Raw genomic sequence first — 18,151 nt, forward strand, 5'->3', positions numbered from 1 at the left:
GACGACATAAAAGCTGAGAACGTTTAAGTTGGAAGGACGTGCAAATTCATTCACAATCAACCTCACGTTTTCAAAAAAGTGCCCTTTTCCTATCTTGTTGCACACCGTTAGCGCTACGCCAGCCTTAGCTACAGGCCCGGACTCCCTAAATATAATTTGGCAAGTGGTACCAGGTGCCACGGATCCGGACGCTAGAGAGGTCACAGAAGTGGATAAAGGCAGAGGACGGCAGTCCTAGCTTTGACGGATGACTCCCGCTCAGCCCATTTTTCATTCTCTCGGCCTCCTTGTTGAGACGTGAGGGAGACGCTCTGTGGAGCCACAGGTGTGTGTGTGTCCCCCCCCCCCCCCCGTGGAGGCTCCTGGGCATGAGCTTGTAGTGGAAAAGGGCCACGTGTGGGTGTTGGACTTCAGTTGTTGGAAAGGATGATAAAGTTGCCGTGGGGTTAGGTGTAAAATGTAAACTTATGTAAAGTTGTGAGAGTCTGAAATGCCTTTAGACCTTTTGAAACTAACTATGCAAAATGAATAAATAAATAAAGTCACACTTCATTGAGGTCTAATAAACAGGAGAAAAGTAGTGCACATGTCAGAGCATACATTGTTTAAACTATTGCTTAACTTAAAGCCTTTCACTGTATGTGCTTCATGCGTTACCATTAACCTGCCAGTTTGCTCAATGGGATCTGTAAGGAGAAAATAAATAAATAGACGTGAATGATCTGAAAGAACTTGTTATCCGTGTTTATTTTTACTTTGTCATTCTGAGTAAATTCCGCTCTGTATGAATCATTTTACTGAAAAGGGATTGAACACTAAGCTTATGTGTGTATTCTTTGTACTGTAGAGGTTCAAATGTGACTGGCTTTGAGGTATTTCCTGCTTCGTCGTGTGTTACTTTGGTGGTATCTCTGTCTCTCCAATGATAAATATGCAATACCTAGATTTGTGTATGTGTGTAAAAGTCACTTTTTATTTGTCTTGAAATTAGACTGTTTCATCTAGATCATATGTGAGTGCTGTTTTTTTGTTCATGCTCAAAAACCCGATATTTCCAGTAGTGATATCGTGTTTAACACACCATCTTTGTTCTTACAGAGTTCTTACTTTAAAGCCTGTTCATTTAGTTACCCACTTCAACCAAAGACGTTTCCTTCACAGCAGAAGATTCCCCGCCACTTGAGTGTTTCAATGAACTCCTCCTGCCACTTGTTTCAAGCATCTTGTAAACATGCAGGCATTTCCTTTCAGAATTTAGTATTGTATACGTCAATAAAGATTTTATAACATTCAAATATGGCCTGTGGTCTTTTATTTGCAGTCCTCAAGGTAAAAGGAGATGAGTAACATGAGTCACACAGTTCACATAAATTGTATAATAGTTAATGTTCTGTGGATCATTGGTGTCGTGACTTGAATTTTTGACCTGTAGTGCCCGAGGAAAGATAGTCACGCTTGCTGTCGCTTAGGCCGCTACAAGTTTGAAATAACTAAGTCACACAGTTAAGTGTAGGTAATAGGGTAGTAGAGGATTCATCTCAGTGGAGGGAGCGGTTCGATTGCTCAACCCCTATTTACATAGCACAGTTTGTGGAAAATCAAGATAAGAAAGGCGTTTGGGTCAGAGCCACAACAAAGGTTTGCTTCACCCAAATTACAAAATAACCTTTACATAACGTCATACTTTCTAACTAGAAACAGAGTCTCCTGTGACTCAGAAGAATGCTCACAACACATAGGAGGAGCTTTCTACAGAGGAAGTAGTCCCTAGGAAAACTATTGACAGTTCTGTGAATGTGCTGCTCGTTTATTTCATTTATTTTGTCCCCAATACTATGTGCACCATAAATTAAACTTCATTGACAGCCTTTGTATCGGGTGATGTTACTTGAAGAAATCCCGGACTATTTACATTTACGATCATTGGTAATGAGGAAATATTCTTTTGTATTTTGGGTGAACCGGCTCTTTCATATTACCTTCATTGAACTGTCTGCACATCTGCTGAACTTTGTATGTGCACATTATGCTACAATAGAATAAGACAACGATAAGGAGTCGTTTGTTTTGGTATATTTGGTTTCCTCATGAGTGAGCCGAGGTGTTTTGACGGTGTTTGTCTCCCTCTTATGTCCGAACTCAAACTAACACTCTGCTTCTTCCGCTGCGTTAAATATTGTCATTACCAATGGCACTGCTATAACTAGCAAGCCAAGCAATAAGAACATATATATGAGTTTTCTGCAGCAACATGTAACCGTACACACCGGGATTGATGTTGATTTATATCACATTAGACTACTATCTGTCGTAAATAGTCACGGTGGCCGAGAGGTTAAGGCGTTGGACTCGAAATCCAATGGGGTTTCCCCGCACAGGTTCGAATCCTGTTCGTGACGTTTCTCCTTTTGCCTGGATTTCAAACATACTTTCAAGACACGGCAAAGCGCCTCCTTATAACGTGCTGTAACACGTGCTACACGTGTTTAACTACTTACTATTTGGACGCATTTAGCGCTCCGACCACTGTGTGTAAGTGGATGGACGTTTTAAAGAAGTTGGCAGCTGGTCAACTAGCCGTGATGACTTAAAAGTAATTTAACACATTTTACATCGTTAGATTCATCCTGCATAGAAAGCTTTGAAGGATGAAACTAATTCGGTTTTCATCGTTGACACCCACTGAACTCTCACATTATCTATCTCTCTCATCTCTTCTCGCGTTGTTTGTGAATGGCACTCATTTGGTACAAACCAACTACTCTCCCTGTGTACTGTAAACAGGTCAGCACATTATCTGCTTGTATTTGTGATTGCATTGTCTTAATAAATAGAAGCCGAGTAATTGTCAGTATCTGTCCGCTCGATTGTGTAAGGACACACTAAAGGAAGTTGCTATGTGTACACCCCTCTCCAATGTAGGATAGTAGGACCGACCGAGTCATATAAATTAGACCGGCAAACCCACGTCTGACGTAGACCTGGGGGTGTTGTTGCTACAAGGAGGATATATTGAAAGTGAACAGCTTAAACAGCGCTTAGACAGTGTTTTAGTGTTGTTTAGGCATATATAGCCAGGGCACTTAAAGCTTGCGAAAAACGTCAACGTATTAGAGGCCACAGTTAGATATAGACACACTAGTCTTCTGACAAAATAATTTGGCCAGACTACGTGCTAGCAAAGCTAACAACAACAGTTGCTTTTTCTCAAAAGAGGCACACAAAGGAAATGCGGTCGATTTGAAAACATTAACGTAAACTGGAGTCGTCTAAATGGTCGAGGTTACTATCTCCTAATAGTTCGTTAACGGCACAGATCATATCTCAAGCTCTGGTGTAACTTGCAGCCAGTGGAGCGGTCTTTGTTAAAGCAGAAACATCTCAGATTTGACTCGCCACTCTTGATTTGTGAGCCTCTCAATTCTGGTTAATCTGAATTTGACATTTTGGCCAACTGCATTGCTAAATCGCTGTGTGCTAGTTTGCTATATTACTTACGTGTCTCACGTTAGCTTAGCGTTAGCTTATGTGAATAACTGCCATTATGGCCATAATTGTGAATAGATATACGCACAGAGACTCATATCCTGTTGTTAAAAGAAGGCAGCTAACAAACTAGCTTGCAGAACGAACTAGCTAACATTTAGCATAGTGTTCCTTAGCAAAGCTACTCGGCTAGCACACTTGGTCACCCTCGTAGTGTGTTTGCTGTTTTGAAGAGGGCGGTTAACGTAACTGTTATGTTTCGACCCTTACATCCAGCGGCAGTGTTTCCTGTATTTGACTTGAATGTGACGTTAGCCGACTACCATAGAAGCCGGACCTGGTGTCTATAAACGGTTAAGACAGCGTTAGTGTTTGAAGTGGGGTTACGTTAGCATTTAGCCAACAGGCTAATTAGTTAGCAGAGCTAGCTGTAACGTTAGCTAACGCTAACCCATTACCGAGTAACGACAGGCGGCTCTTAGCTGCCGTTGAGTTCAAGTGGCAGCAAAGGAACGAAGAGTTGATATCTTTCTTCTTGACTTAACAATGGCCACCGCTACAGGCGAGGCTCTGTTTTTGTTAAAGGATGTGAAGCCTGGGTCGAAAAACCTCAATATCGTATTCATCGTGTTGGAAATAGGTAAGTTGGTTGGACCGTGACGCTGAAGTGCCTCTCCCTGTAAAGTCAACTCGTGTCTTTTTTTTTGTTTGACCCAGCGGTAGCGTTACTGTGACTGGACTTAACTTTTTTTTTAGCTTTGATTTAACTCTGGTTAGAGGTGTTTCGAGCAGGTTGGTCCCACTTGTCTAACTTGTCATTGTCTCATTCTATCAGGACGAGTAACCAAAACGAAAGATGGGCACGAGGTGCGCTCCTGCAAGGTGGCAGACAAGAGCGGGAGCATCGCCATCTCTGTTTGGGACGAACTTGGCAGCCTCATTCAACCAGGGGACATCATCAAACTGACCAGAGGGTAGGATCGATGTCTCACGTGCAAACTCATCATCAACGTTACTGAGTTGACTTTTTTTAACCTTTTACTGACTGATCAATGCACATGGAAATACTTCCATCAGACAGGCAGAGGTCTTGTTTTCAGAAGTTTAATGTGATATTTCTGTGTTTTAGCTATGCATCCATATGGAAGGGCTGCCTGACCTTATACACTGGAAGAGGAGGGGATCTGCAGAAGATTGGCGAGTGAGTATCTGGCCACAAATCTCTTTCTACTTCAGTGAAGTATATTATGTTAAAACATGGGCTTTGTCTCCGCAGGTTCTGCATGGTGTACTCGGAAGTGCCCAACTTCAGTGAACCAAACCCAGACCTGCAGTCCCAAACAAACCAGCAGAACAAGTCTGTGAGTAGCCATGCGCCCACTTTCAACTTGGCATTAACAAATGTGTCGTCAGCAGTCCAGTCTAACACCAGTGGTGGTAGGATGTTAAACTTCCGTCTCTTCCACTAACAGGGTAAACCAGACCAGAATCAGAGGGGGAACTCTCCACCCAATCAGAATTCAGGTACACCTGCAGCCCCAGGTCAGTATATCTAACTGTGCAGAGAACCACAAAACAATAAACTCCTCGTATTCAAACAGGCACTCCTTTTATTACTCTTTGTGCATTGATATTACGATCCGCCTCGCATTTCAAGCCAAAACAAAATTTTGCAAGATTACATTTGAGCGGGTCATGGTGACATTGCTGATTAGAGCTTGAACGTGTCGTAATGTAACACATTGCAACCTGCGTTCGTTAGCTCTGTTATTTGGCCAAGCGGTGCTGTGCTGCCCACAGGCTGCAAACTGCTAACACTAGCTATCCCCCTGCCAATTCCCACACATTTGTTGTTCACGATGAAGCATCATCAGGGAAGTTTTCTATCATCCCCAGGATGCCGTTACTCTTAAGTCCTGATTCCTGCTACCGAAGTTACTGTAGAAAGAAAACGAGTACCGTCACAGTTTCTATATTTTGTTACCGAAGTACCGTCCCCAGTACACACCAGATTTCAGCCTTCATTCATATTATTTACACCTGTGACTTTCCTAAATATCTAATGTAAAAAAGGCCTATGAACGAGGATATGTCTTAATATGTACTATTGGTACTTGCTTGTAATTCTCAAACCACAGGTAACGGTGCCATGGCGCCATTTGCCAACAACAACCCAACCCCCGGTGCGCCCCGTGACCCCGGGTTCGGGAGCATTGGGCGACCCAACGGCCGGTCGCCCGGCAATGGAGCGCCTCCAGTTGCTGCTGCTGCAGGACCCCAAACAGCTGCAAAGTCTTCAGTTACCATTAGCAACGGCAGGGACCCACGGCGTGCCAAAAGATGAAATTGGGGTGTAGGGGGGGGGAGAGAGACTATGGACATCCCCATTTCCCCCTGCCCCCCCTTTTTAAAAACATTTCTGCCCCTTCCCGTCACAGCCTATATTTACTGTCCTCAGTATGAATTAAATTAGGGACGGCTCGCATCATTTTTCTACATGCTAACATGGTCACATGTGTTTGTCATCGGTCGTGCGCTCAGTAAGCAGCACAGTGTGACTGTGATCTACCGCTCCATGCATCAGCTGGACTCCTCGGTGGTTGCGTCGTGGTCGGCCTTCTCAGTCTACCCCCCACCCCTCTACTGCAAGTGTCCAGCTCTGTGCCAGTGTGTCCTTCCCGTACACTGTCCTTTACCCGTTTATGGTCTTTCAAACTACACACCCTACTTGAACACTCGATGCACTTTCTTCACTTAATTTATGTCGGGCTGAACTTGGCTGTCATTTAAATCAGGAGATGCGTTTCTGTTTCCTCAGCGGTAAAAGGCCTTAAGTTGGTGAACGTGACTTCTTGGACTGAATGCATGAGCAAAGGGTCTGCTCCCTCACAGCCCAACTGTATCCAACGTGAATCTGTGAAAGGAAAGGTGTTGGTTTAGACTTTTTAATGCTAGGTCAATTGATCTTAAATATTTTTGTTGTTTTCCATCAGTTGTACCTAGATCAAGGTTTGAACACTCGATTTAATGGCAAAATGTTTCACAGAATAAATTTTACAGTAATTCTGCTGCCACATGTCTGTTTGACAGAAACACAAGTTACTGTTGAGGTCAATCAAGTGCTTAACACTGCACTTGGATATCAAACTTGCTGGTAATAAACTCATTAATATTGCTCAAACACATTGTGACTTGAAATGCAAGGACTTTGAGATTTATTATTTTTATTTTTTTTGGGAGATGTGCAGTTTTGCCAAAAGTATAAACGGTACTAGAGTGACACTCCTACAGAAGACTAGTATAAAACCCTCCCAGTGAGCACTACAGACCTGCCATGGTTCATACTGCCACCATAGGAGCACCACACCACCACTACCCATCTTAAACAAGACTCATCAGTTTCCATGTGTTGTGATTCTACAGCACCATCTAGTGCCTGCAAAAATAAACTACGTGTTCGTTTAGATTCACCAAAATATGAGACGGATCAAATTAGTGGGACCTTTTATAAATATATATTTTTTAAACAAGCGGGCAAATTCACACAATTGAGCAGGGCTGTTTCTTTTGTCCCGTTTATTCTCATAAGCAGAAAGCCTTTATAATAACTATTCTATTTTGAAGCAATGCTTTGCATACAACAACATCCTGTGTTTCTTCATTTCCTTTGTTGCACCAAGCACCTAAACATGACCTCCGGGGGGTCGATGTCACTGCATTTAATGTTTGACACTTTCTTCTGTTGGTGTGTAAAGCTGCTATTCATATGAGGTTATTTTACATGTGACATATTCCAATTAACACCACAGAGTCTTAGTCTAAACAGCCATCTATGTGTTTTTAAAAGAGTGGGGGACTGGAATAGAAACCAAACCATCTGTCATGTTTCTTGTACCACTGCAGCTGTAAAACTGTAAGAGTGAAATAAGGCCGGAGGGACTTTTCTATGCAACGCTCTCACAAACACCGGTCCTAATGTTAAGTAACCCGATTATATGTCTTGCCACATGTCCAAAACACGTTTATGTACTTCCACTTGCAAAAAAAAAGAAATGCAGCACTTGTGACACTGGAAGTTGAAACACATGAGAAGTGTGGCAGGAAATGTGATGCTCGGCACTCGTGTCAACACCGATGCATGTCATGAGCTGGGAACTTCCTCTCAATCAGACAAGTCACATGTGGTTCATGGTATTTAAAAGAACTCACCTACCATTTCCCAAAATGTGGGGCAGTATTATGCATATCACTTCTATTTGAATGTCCTAAACATACGAACACAGGCATCACACGAACAAGATGTGAGAACCAGGCTGTTTCTGATTTACTGCATTTCTTGAACATATTGACAGTCAACAGTGTTTATTTTGACTTCATAAAACAGTTTATCTTTTGATTTTGTGTTCAGTGTGACAGCACATCTCATGACACCGGTGATTCACATTATATGGCTTGGGGGGGGGGCTGTGGTTTAGGAATGAACCAAACAGTGACTATTGAAAAAAGAATTTGTCTGACTGATGTATTAACAAACAGAAATTAGAAGTAGAAAAATAATTGTTGGGAGTTGAAATAATGAAATCTTAATCCCAATAACAGCTTGAGAAGTAAGTGCATGTAGTATCCACTACATAGACCCAAGTGTACGCTTGTCTGGCAATACGGTTGCAGCCCAATACGAGTACCGAGTACTGTGTGACAAATTCATTTTAAAGAAATAATTTTAAAAAATAAAATAAAAAAAGACCTTAAAACACAACCTCCACCTATACTTTAAAGATGAGATACTTCCTGTGATGTATGTGTTTACATTCTTGAGCAAATCAGAATGTGCGTAAGTGAGGCTGATGGGAGGGGTGTGGACACACACACACACACACAGTGTTTGTTCCCTGTCTCCTTGTGACAGACTGTGTGCCTCCATCAGAGAAGACGCCACAATGACTGGTGAGTGTTCTCATCCTCAGAATAACAACTTACTTATTTATTTATTTGTACTGGTATTTAATAAATACATGCATTCATATATATCAAACAGGCAGTTTGACAATGTGTAGCCCCTAATAACTCAACTGTGAACTGTGATAAGTGATAGGAAACTGGGCAAGGGGACATTTAGAATTTAAAATATATAAAGACATGTAATCTGCTTGATTATTCCTTTTAAAACAGTAACAAATAACATGTTTAAACATATTAGTTTGTGACTTGCTGATGTAATGTGCTTTTATGTATTTATGTTTATGTATAACCTGCAGCATGTAGCCAGTGACACTTTATGATGTTTATGATGGCCACCCGCATTTCCACTGAAATGTCATTTCTGTTGCTGTCCTTAGATCCAAACCCGTCTGCTTATATTTTAGACTTTGGCCTAATTTATGATGAACTCAACTTCACCTACAACTACACGGACTTCATCATAAACCCGGAGACGCAGCCCTGCAACCACTTCTCCATCCCGGACGCGGTGGCGGTGTTAGTCAGCGTCTTCTATGTGCTCATCTTCCTGCTGGCCATACCGGGGAACCTGGTCGTGGGCCTGGTGATCGGCCTGAGCAGGCAGCCGCTGCCCCCCTCCGACCTCTACCTGCTCCACCTGGCGGTCGCCGACCTCATACTGGCCGTCACGCTGCCGTTCTGGGCCACCTCCGTCATCAAGGGCTGGGTGTTCGGGGACGCCATGTGCAAAATCGTCACCGTTCTCCAGGAGCTGAGCTTCTACTCGAGCATCCTCTTCCTCACGTGCATCAGCGTGGACCGCTACATGGTGATCGTGAGAGCGATGGAGGCGCGCAGGGCCAACAGGCAGCGCGTCAGCTGGGCGGTCTGCGCGGCCGTGTGGGCCGTGGGCGCGCTCCTGTCTCTGCCGGGGCTTTTAAACTCCACAAATCTATCCGGAACCTCGCAGCAGACGGTGTGCGAACAACAGTACGACCAAGGCAGCGCCGACGAGTGGCGGCTGGCCACCAGGATCCTCCGCCACACGCTGGGGTTCCTCGTCCCGCTGGCCGTCATGCTGCCCTGCTACGGGGTCACCGTGCGGCGCCTCCTCCGCATCCGCGGCGGCTTCCAGCGGCAGCGGGCCATGAGGGTGATCGTGTTCGTGGTCGTCGCCTTCCTGCTCTGCTGGACGCCGTACCATTTGGCGGTGATGGCGGACACGTTCTTCAGGGCGAAGATCGTGCCGTACCGGTGCCCGGCGAGGATGGCGGTGACCCAGGCCATGCTCGGCACCCAGAGTCTGGGTCTGCTGCACAGCTGCGTCAACCCGGTGCTGTACGCCTTCGTGGGGGAGAAGTTCAGGATTAGGCTGGCGCAGCTCGCGAGGAAGATCGGCCTTCTGGAGAGGACGTCCGTGACGCGGAGCAGCAGGTCCTCTGTGTCGTCGGAAATCACGTCCACGTTCATGTGAGGGCAGCGAGGAGACACTTTGAACTATTCGTTCACGTTGATGGACAACAAAGTACTGCTGTTGATACTTGTGTGCAGCTCATATTTGGTGGATTTTTCAAAACTCAATAATCGAGAGAAAACAGTTAAAAACTTTTACCTACAGCTGCCTTAAAGATAATATATATTTCCATGCTTTGCCATATTTCATCATTTAACTCGGTCAAGTTGTACAGAGCTTTGCACTATTTTATCTCCTAAATTCCCATTTGTACTCTTTTTATACATATTTAAATGGCCATTGTTGCCGGGAGATCTCAGATTTCCATTGCCAAAGACTGCTTCTCTGTGATTGTTGTTTGTGCATATGACAATAAATATCTTGAATTTTGGTTCCGAACCCTGCGTATACCAGGGTGATGTTGTTTAAAGTCAGGCTGTAAACATTACATGACAAAAAAGTTGCGGTTACCCATATAAATCCTCTCCCTCATGTGTTCTTCTTTTTCAAGTTTCAATTTCAAATGTGACCATTTCGACACGTTATTACTGCGTCACAACACAAAGACCAAACATCCCCCGATCAACACTTTGAGGTGCAGCTGGAAAAAAGCTGTGAAAAGTAGAATTAGACCTCGAGACACCTCAGCATTAGATAAGGAAATATTTGACCAATGTCAGTTTAGTAGGAATGTGAAATATCAAAATGTATTTTCTATGATTTAAATTTCCAAACATCACTGTCCTTTAAAAACTGAGGATCTAGCTTCCAACCCAAAGTGTATACTGCAGCAAGTGTAGCAGAAACAGAATGTTCCTGAACAATATTATGACTCCACTTGTTAACAGTAATATATCACTTTTTTAAAAAGTGAATCTGTTTAAGTTTTATGCATATTTAGCTGATGGCAGCAGGTTGTCATTCACATGCCACACAATTTGCAATCTGTATCATCGCCATTAAAGTTGTATAAACATGTTCACCCCTCTCTGATTCTGATAATAACATCATTGAGTCACCTCATATGCCACAAAAGCATATAGATTTGACATGAACAGCTGATAGAAGGTAGACTATAGTGTGTTTTTTTATGTTTACAGCCACAGCAGCTTGTTTGGCAAATCACTGGAAGTCAGGGAGGCCAGATGTTCTGCCTCTGTATACAGAAAAAACAAATCCTTCACAAAACTGCTTTTTTAGCCCTCATTAGGTTAGTCTTCCTGCAGTTGATTCAGGTTGAATGCGTCCCACATAATTAAATCAGCGCTAACGTTGGCAAGTTAATTCAACTGAATGTATGCGCTTGCTGTATGCTGCAATAGTGGACACAATAGAACAAAGATCAAACCTTGTATCTTTAAGTCAGACATTTATTTCTATTTACTACAAATAAGAAAAAAATGCAGAGCTGTCTGAGGAGGAGCAGGAAGTGGGAGGGGCCTGACTAGATCAGAGCCAATGGGATTGAGCTCAGGTGTGAGCCCGTGTGCACTTACCTGCAGCAGAGCCCTGGGCTGTTTCAAAAAAATGGTTACTCAGATTTTTTCAAATGAGGTCTCTGGTGGCAGATGTAATGGGAAAATATGTCATAGTCTCATGTACAGGTTTAAAGAATGTAAGTCCTAAAAGTGCAGACACCAAACTGTAGTTTCAGTAGATGACTTTAATTAGTTTAGTATCCAGGTGTCTTGTTATCTGTTATCATTGTGCACTGTTTCTTTCTTCTTCGTAAGACAGAGACACAGAGAGGCCTTGATTAACAGAGATCCTCTGTTTGAAATACTTTTGACTTCCTTTGTGACGCGTTATCTGAAGTTGTAAAGGCGTAAACCTTTGCATGCAGATATGATGTGTGAGGGTAAAGAATGTCTATTCTGTCTCTGCAATGGTCATTTTAACGATGTCACAGTGGCTTCAAAGGAAGCATCTGTTGTGAGTTTAAACTGATTATTGTAAGGCAAACTGAACAAAGGGATTTGCAAACACGAGATAAAGCATCTTCCTGACTGTCTTAAATGAAGTATACTAAGGCTCGAAGGATGACCTGCCTTTAACTGTGTTCTTTGTGTATTCTTGTTAGCTAAGCAGATAACAGGAAGCTGTCTGAGTATAAATGTCCATGCATTGTGACTGTTATGCAGAGCACTCATACAGATCACTGCAATGTGTCTGTGAGACTGTTCTCTTTGCTTGCAAGCAAATACATTGACTTTACAAACCTTGATCGTTCATCAAAACTCTGTTTTACTTTATATTGATAGAAAACCTCAACTTTCTTCTCCCGACTAGTCATAAGAAATATGGCATTTAGGGACGCGCGGGTGTGTGAGTGCGTGGGTGTGATTGGTCAAGACAGAGAGAGAGAAATATGAATTATTTTCTTGTATATAATGGATGGTGGAGCCTTGCCAACGTTACCCACTGCATGTGCACAAACCTGTCACTAGTAAAATTGATTTTCAGTCTTGCTCAGCTACTGATTTTCTGCTTTATTATGTCCTTGAACCTGTTTGTGGGAGTGTTTTGATAGTTCCCTGCTTTTCATAGAAGGCAAGACTTATTTTGTAACGTTAAACTGCTTTATTCAGGTCTTATATGTTGCACGTATACTTGTTTCAAGCTACGTTAGCTAGGCACCGAATGCTAACGATTATTTGGGGACGTTAGTAACAACATGCAAGCAGTTTATGTGCAGCAATACTATACATTCACGATACAACACTGAAATAGGTTTGACTTTATTAAAAATAATGTATTTTTGCAGTTGTCTTTGAAAATATTTTTTTGCAACACATTTCACCTAGAATCAAACTACTTGCAGCGTGCTTTGTTAGCTAACGTTAACTGTAATGTTAGAAACATTAGTTAGCTCGATTCATTTTAAATTCTGTTTTTTTTACTATTTTTAGTTTTATATTTTTTTTTGCATAATACGTTTTTAATTTACAATATAGAACCACTTTGTCCCCAATCCTTGTTGAGAATGCACACCATATAGCTACATACTTGTAACTTTAGCATCATGCTAGTTAGCAGTCACAGCTAATGTTAGTGTGTTACAGCCAATGCACAGTATAAGCTATTTAGCTGTGCTGTTAAGTTAGTAGTTGCAGTTGTATTGTAATGTTGAGATACCACAGGTGTTTTTACTTATTGGTAATGTAATGTTATATTTGTAGCAATATGCTAGCAGTAGAGTTACATTGCAAAAGGCTATGGTGACAGTACATTAGTTGTGAGTGGCAGTATTCTTACAATCATTTGTTTTCAATTTAATTTAAATATTCTCATTTGTTAAGAAAATCACAGTAGACATTAGCCTACTAATGCCAACCTATTTTTCATTTGTTTCTTGTGTTTCAGGTGAACAAAGTCCCAATTTTCAATCTGCTACTACTGCCTCAACTTTGCCGTTAACGTAACATACAGAAGGCACTTAAAATATCTCTTAGAGGGCCACAGCTGCCGGCTTGCAATGTCATTGCAGTGATAGTATTTTCAGATATCTGACCACCTGAACACAATTAGGAGGCCAACGTCAGCCTCTACATTTGACCTACAAATTAAATATCCGTCCCACACTAACCCCCCTCTGCCAGGCGTTGCACCATCTCACATGTTCTACTGACCTCAGGTCGGCTAAAAATGACGAGGGGGGCGGGAGCCTTGCTGGTGAGTGGGCAGACGGATAGCCTCGCAGCTGTCATTGTGAGGCCTGTTGGGGCTCTGACTGTCATTTCCCCCCCTCGGACTGGCAGACGTAGAGGGAGATAATGAGTGGGGCGGTTTAACTCGTGGGACGAGGAGGAGGAGGGGGGGCGGCACTGTGCAACTTGTTGGACGGGACTTGATGCTCGCATTCAAACAGAAGCCAAGGAAAGAACTGATCTCGAAGGCCGCTGGGAATAAAGAGGACACTTCCTGAAGATTCGCCTTGTTCGGCAAGAGAAGTTGCACACCGGGAAGTGATTACAAAAGGCTGAAAAGTCAGAGAACACCAGGGGGGAAGAAAAGAGGCGAAAAGCAGGGCCGTCACTTCCAGGAGACGAGTCAAGGGAGCTGTTAATGCAACATGATCCACTGGGTCTTGCCCTAAAAATACCTCTGGGCAGGAAGAGTGGTAGCTGTCTCTATCTGCCTAATTACCTGGTAATCAACTATTTCTTTTTCTGCTTCGGACAACAACGGAGGTCAAAGAACAATGATTTGAGGATAATTTATCCATGGCAGATCGTGTTTCTATATACTTTAATTCAGCCTTCCAAATAAAATAAACTTACAGAGTATCTTAAATTAAAAAAAATGTGATTTAACTGTAGTTTATATGTAAAGCCTGCTCATAGACTCTAATGCGCTCACTGGATGTTGGTTTAGATTACTGAGTGAGGTCCCAGGCTGTGCTACAGGCGCACAGTCCACACACACAGTCACAGAATCCATTGCAGGATCCACCGAATCGGTTCAACCATGAGAAAAGCCGAGGTGCAAATGACCCTGAAAAAGGGGGCAGATAAAGCAGCGGCCCCCCGTAGCCCCATCAACCCCCCGAAGCGGTCCAAAGTGAGTCCGGTGCAAATTGAACCTCCGGGACCCGGTTATGCCACCCAGTCTCCCCCGGTTTTTACGCGCAAGATGAGGAACGCCGCCGTGGGGACCGGCTGTGACATCCGTCTGAAGGTGACTGTGGCCGGAGACCCCCAGCCCTCCCTGTACTGGTACCACAACGACGAACTCCTCAACATGGAGAACCAGGAGTACGGAGGGCTCTGGATTAGGGACTGCAAGCCCAGTGACGCGGGCCTCTACACCTGCATTGCCAACAATCACGTGGGAGATGCTCGGAGCAGCGCGGTGCTGGCTGTCTTGGATCTCGGTGAAGGTAATGCCACTATATACATTATATACATTATATATGTAAACTTTAAAAAAATAAGCCTTAAATGGATTTGACTAGAAAACCCACAGTTCCACCTAACCCAGGGGTCTCAAACTCATTTTCACTCCGGGCCACATCAGCATCATGGTCGCCCACAAAGGGCCGGTTGTAAATGTAACTACTCGTAACATATTGTTAAATAACTCTCTGCATTTGATTATTGTTTATTCAAGTGTAAAAATATTGTACATGCAGTTATATAAATGTAAAATATATTTAAGCACATTTGTTATTATAACTTAAATCCTTTTAATTTAGGGTTAAGAAACCCACATTACTCTATCAAAGATCAAACTATTAAAGAAAATAGCAAAGACAAATATCAAACACAAGTTATTACAATAACTTTGTTCAAAGCTTAAAATCCTTTCAAGGGTGCGTTTGCACAATCCCACGTGAAGTATTTCATGTGTTTTAAAGCCAGTTTAAAGTAGTCTTCAATGTACTCACAATACATTTCCATGTCAAATGTACAGTAACCAGCCAAAGAGCTGCTTCTGTGACTGTTTAAGTATTTCATAATTTAGACTTTCAATCTCATAATTTAGACTTTCAATCTCATAATTTTGACTTTCTATCTCAGAATTATTACTTTCTATCATAGTTATGACTTTCTATCTCATAACTTCGACTTTCTATCTCATAATTTCAACTATGGGGATATTTTTATTATCAAGTCTAACTTTAAAAAAAAAAATTTTTTTTGCTGGCGGATTCGCGGGCCACATAAAATGACGTAATCCAGTCTTCCAATGGACCTTTACATGTATTTAAGAATGTCAGTAATGTCATTGACATGCTGATAATGAGGTTTTAACTACAAAATAATTTATTGCTGGAGGCCAACGTCCATGAAAATGACCCAGCATGCCACAGTCATCCAAAAGGTTAGTTTTCCCAAAAGTGTTTCCCAAAGTGTCTGGAGGGGGGTCACTGTGCAAAGGCATCAGTGTCAAAAATAACTCATTTGAAAAACTTGATTATTAAATTCTGAACAAACTGAATTTTTTGATTTTATATACCGTATGTTGTTATAGATATGTATCTAAAACGAGTCATTCATTCATCCCTCTATGGTGCAGAGAGGAGAGGAAGATGGCTGTTGTAACCAGATGCAAGATCATTTCTAAAAGAATGTCTTTCTAAATATATTTTCAATTTCTTGAAAAAAAGAAGGAACGTTTTAAATGTTATGCTCTTGGAGATCCAAATTTGAGAACAACACATTATTTTGATGTTTTAATAAGGAATTGTGAGTGTCTCTCTTTGAGATTAGCACATGAAGAGAACGTTGATTCGAGACGCTGAAAATATATTATCCTTTTAAGCAACACGTGCTTTGGACAAATTCCGGCCAAAGCCAGTCTTTGAGAGCGTATCAGAGGGCCTGTTTACACTCCCGTTGTCATCAACAAAACGTCTTTCCATGCATTTTGTGAACCCCAGCACTGATCTAAAGTCAGCTGCCTTGAAAAAAAGACATAACCACCTCCACAAATATTCCCCTCATATATCAGTTTGAGCCCTCTGTCATTGTTCCGCAGCGCGAGTGTGTGGAGGAAACTCACTCTTCCAATTGAGAGCCGCCTTTCCCTGCTGACAGAGTATAAGTCGAGACTCATCGCTGCTGAATGCAGTTCAATCGGTTCAGCATGAGTAAAGTTTTGGCAAATGGTGGCGCGCTCGGCTCACACAAACGATCCCTGCTGGGTCCAAGCAGCAAGGTGCTTTGTGCAAGCTTGCTACAAAAACTGTGTCCTAAAAGAGGGGCGATGTCTGCATACTGGGCAACGTGATGACAAGGATTCCTTTTAGTGTGGGCCGCGACAAAACCACAGTGTATTATATTACCGTTACTGTATAAATATTGGGCGCTTGGACATTAGCCACATAAAACATGCACCGTCAAATGTGAGTACTAGAAAAATCAACGACGTGGACGCCGCCTGCCTGAGGTTTACAAGAAAAAGATGCTGATGACAATCTCCATTTCATTGAGCTTTTCTTCTGAAATTCTATTGTTTTCAATTTGGCACAAATCAATAGGACTGACTTCATTATGGTGCAAAACAACAGATTAGAAAATCGAAGACAAGAAGCCTAAAATATAAATACAGTAATTATAGCAGTTTATTTTAGTCTATGTAGTCATTAATGCTATATATATAGTCTATATAGTCATCCATGCTCAGCATGGATCTTGGGCTTGACAAAACTTTATTTGATCCTTAATCGCAATTTCGTGTAGTTTACGGCAGAATCCACGTGTTGCTTTCCGTTTTCACAGATCACAGGGGGAGGCACTTTATTTTGAAATCCAGTCAAACAGAGAATTAAGATGAAAGGGCTGCTTCGCCACACCTGTGTGATACTGTATGATGGCAGTAATCAACAGGCAACAACTCAGTCACCTAGATTCCCCTAGTTCTGTTTCAAGTAAGATCAATCTACCAGCTGGACGTTGTTAGCATTAGCATGCTATGAGGATTATACAAGCAGCTGTTTTCCGTTGTGGTCCACTCAAAATGATCTTAGACTTGATAGATTGTGGGATTTTTACGCAACACACGTGATGGAGCTATCGGCTTTCTTCAGTTCAAATTACGTCAAGAAGTTTTCCGTTGACTCTCCATTTTAACCTTCAGTTTGATTCAGCCCGTTTTTGCTTTGCCATGTACGTAAAGTCTGCAGCTGTCCCATCACTCAATGAACCCTTTTCTCTCTCTCTCCTTTGAAAATATCTCTCTGTACCCCCCCGCCCGCCCGCCCACCAACTCTCCATAGTTATTTATACAGTGGAATGTGCCAGGCCTTAGATTTTTGTGATGTTAGCCAGCCAACGTCTCTCCTATTACACAGGAAGACATCACTGCTAATTTTAGCCGGCCCTCTACTGATCAAGGAACGGGCCATTTTCCACTTCTACTAAATACGCGCAAGCATAAAGATGTCTGCCATATGTTGTGATGTCATGCATATATATATATATATATACTGTTTTTACGGAATAATGTATCTAGTATCCTTTTAGTTCTGCATTTGGTTCTGCAGTCAATTTTAGGGTTGGTGAAATATCTTCAAAGCTGCATTTAATTAGGCAACTTGAGGGCAGTGAAAGAAGTTGTAAACACAACATGGAAATTATATTATTATATATTATTAAATATCAGCGAATAGACAGAGCAACATTAGCATTCACTGTTTTGGTCTCCACCAACTCCTGAGAAAAATATCTGGCACTTTAAATGCTCCACTATCCTCACCTGCTAGCCGCTAACTTTGCCTGCCTTTTGTTGCTATACAGGTAGCGTACAGTTCGTTATTCAGAGCTTTTT

General features: G+C 42.3%; 3 protein-coding genes and 1 non-coding gene across 5 annotated transcripts in view; all 4 read left to right on the plus strand.

The window, feature by feature from the left end:
• Positions 1–2,317: 2,317 nt before the first annotated feature.
• Positions 2,318–2,399, plus strand: trnas-cga (transfer RNA serine (anticodon CGA)). The gene has a single exon. It is a non-coding gene; the product is annotated as a tRNA-Ser (tRNA).
• Positions 2,400–2,987: 588 nt separating this feature from the next.
• On the plus strand, positions 2,988–6,556 carry nabp1a (nucleic acid binding protein 1a). 2 transcript variants are annotated; one of them, XM_076105308.1, is made up of 6 exons: positions 2,988–4,126; positions 4,322–4,460; positions 4,616–4,687; positions 4,763–4,847; positions 4,959–5,028; positions 5,625–6,556. In XM_076105308.1, exons 1-6 carry the CDS (start codon positions 4,033–4,035, stop codon positions 5,828–5,830), a joined length of 666 nt encoding a protein of 221 aa, XP_075961423.1. In that variant the 5' UTR covers positions 2,988–4,032; the 3' UTR covers positions 5,831–6,556. The 2 variants fall into 2 exon arrangements, with proteins under 2 accessions (XP_075961423.1, XP_075961433.1); XM_076105318.1 differs by having other exon boundaries at positions 4,959–5,010.
• A 144-nt stretch (positions 6,557–6,700) lies between these two features.
• On the plus strand, positions 6,701–10,973 carry LOC142964782 (C-X-C chemokine receptor type 2-like). Its single transcript, XM_076105296.1, has 2 exons — positions 6,701–8,433; positions 8,826–10,973. Exons 1-2 carry the CDS (start codon positions 8,334–8,336, stop codon positions 9,899–9,901), a joined length of 1,176 nt encoding a protein of 391 aa, XP_075961411.1. The 5' UTR covers positions 6,701–8,333; the 3' UTR covers positions 9,902–10,973.
• Positions 10,974–13,698: 2,725 nt separating this feature from the next.
• The window catches only part of spegb (striated muscle enriched protein kinase b), a 38,941-nt gene continuing 34,488 nt past the window's right edge, over positions 13,699–18,151 (plus strand). The window contains exon 1 of the mRNA XM_076105326.1: positions 13,699–14,759. Coding sequence (XP_075961441.1) covers positions 14,348–14,759 — 412 coding nt within the window. The 5' untranslated portion in view covers positions 13,699–14,347. The remainder of the gene's footprint in view (positions 14,760–18,151) is intronic.

The sequence above is a fragment of the Anarhichas minor genome, unplaced genomic scaffold (genome assembly GCF_050575085.1).
Source record: "Anarhichas minor isolate MPS153535 unplaced genomic scaffold, ASM5057508v1 ptg000004l, whole genome shotgun sequence".
NCBI lineage: Eukaryota > Metazoa > Chordata > Actinopteri > Perciformes > Anarhichadidae > Anarhichas > Anarhichas minor.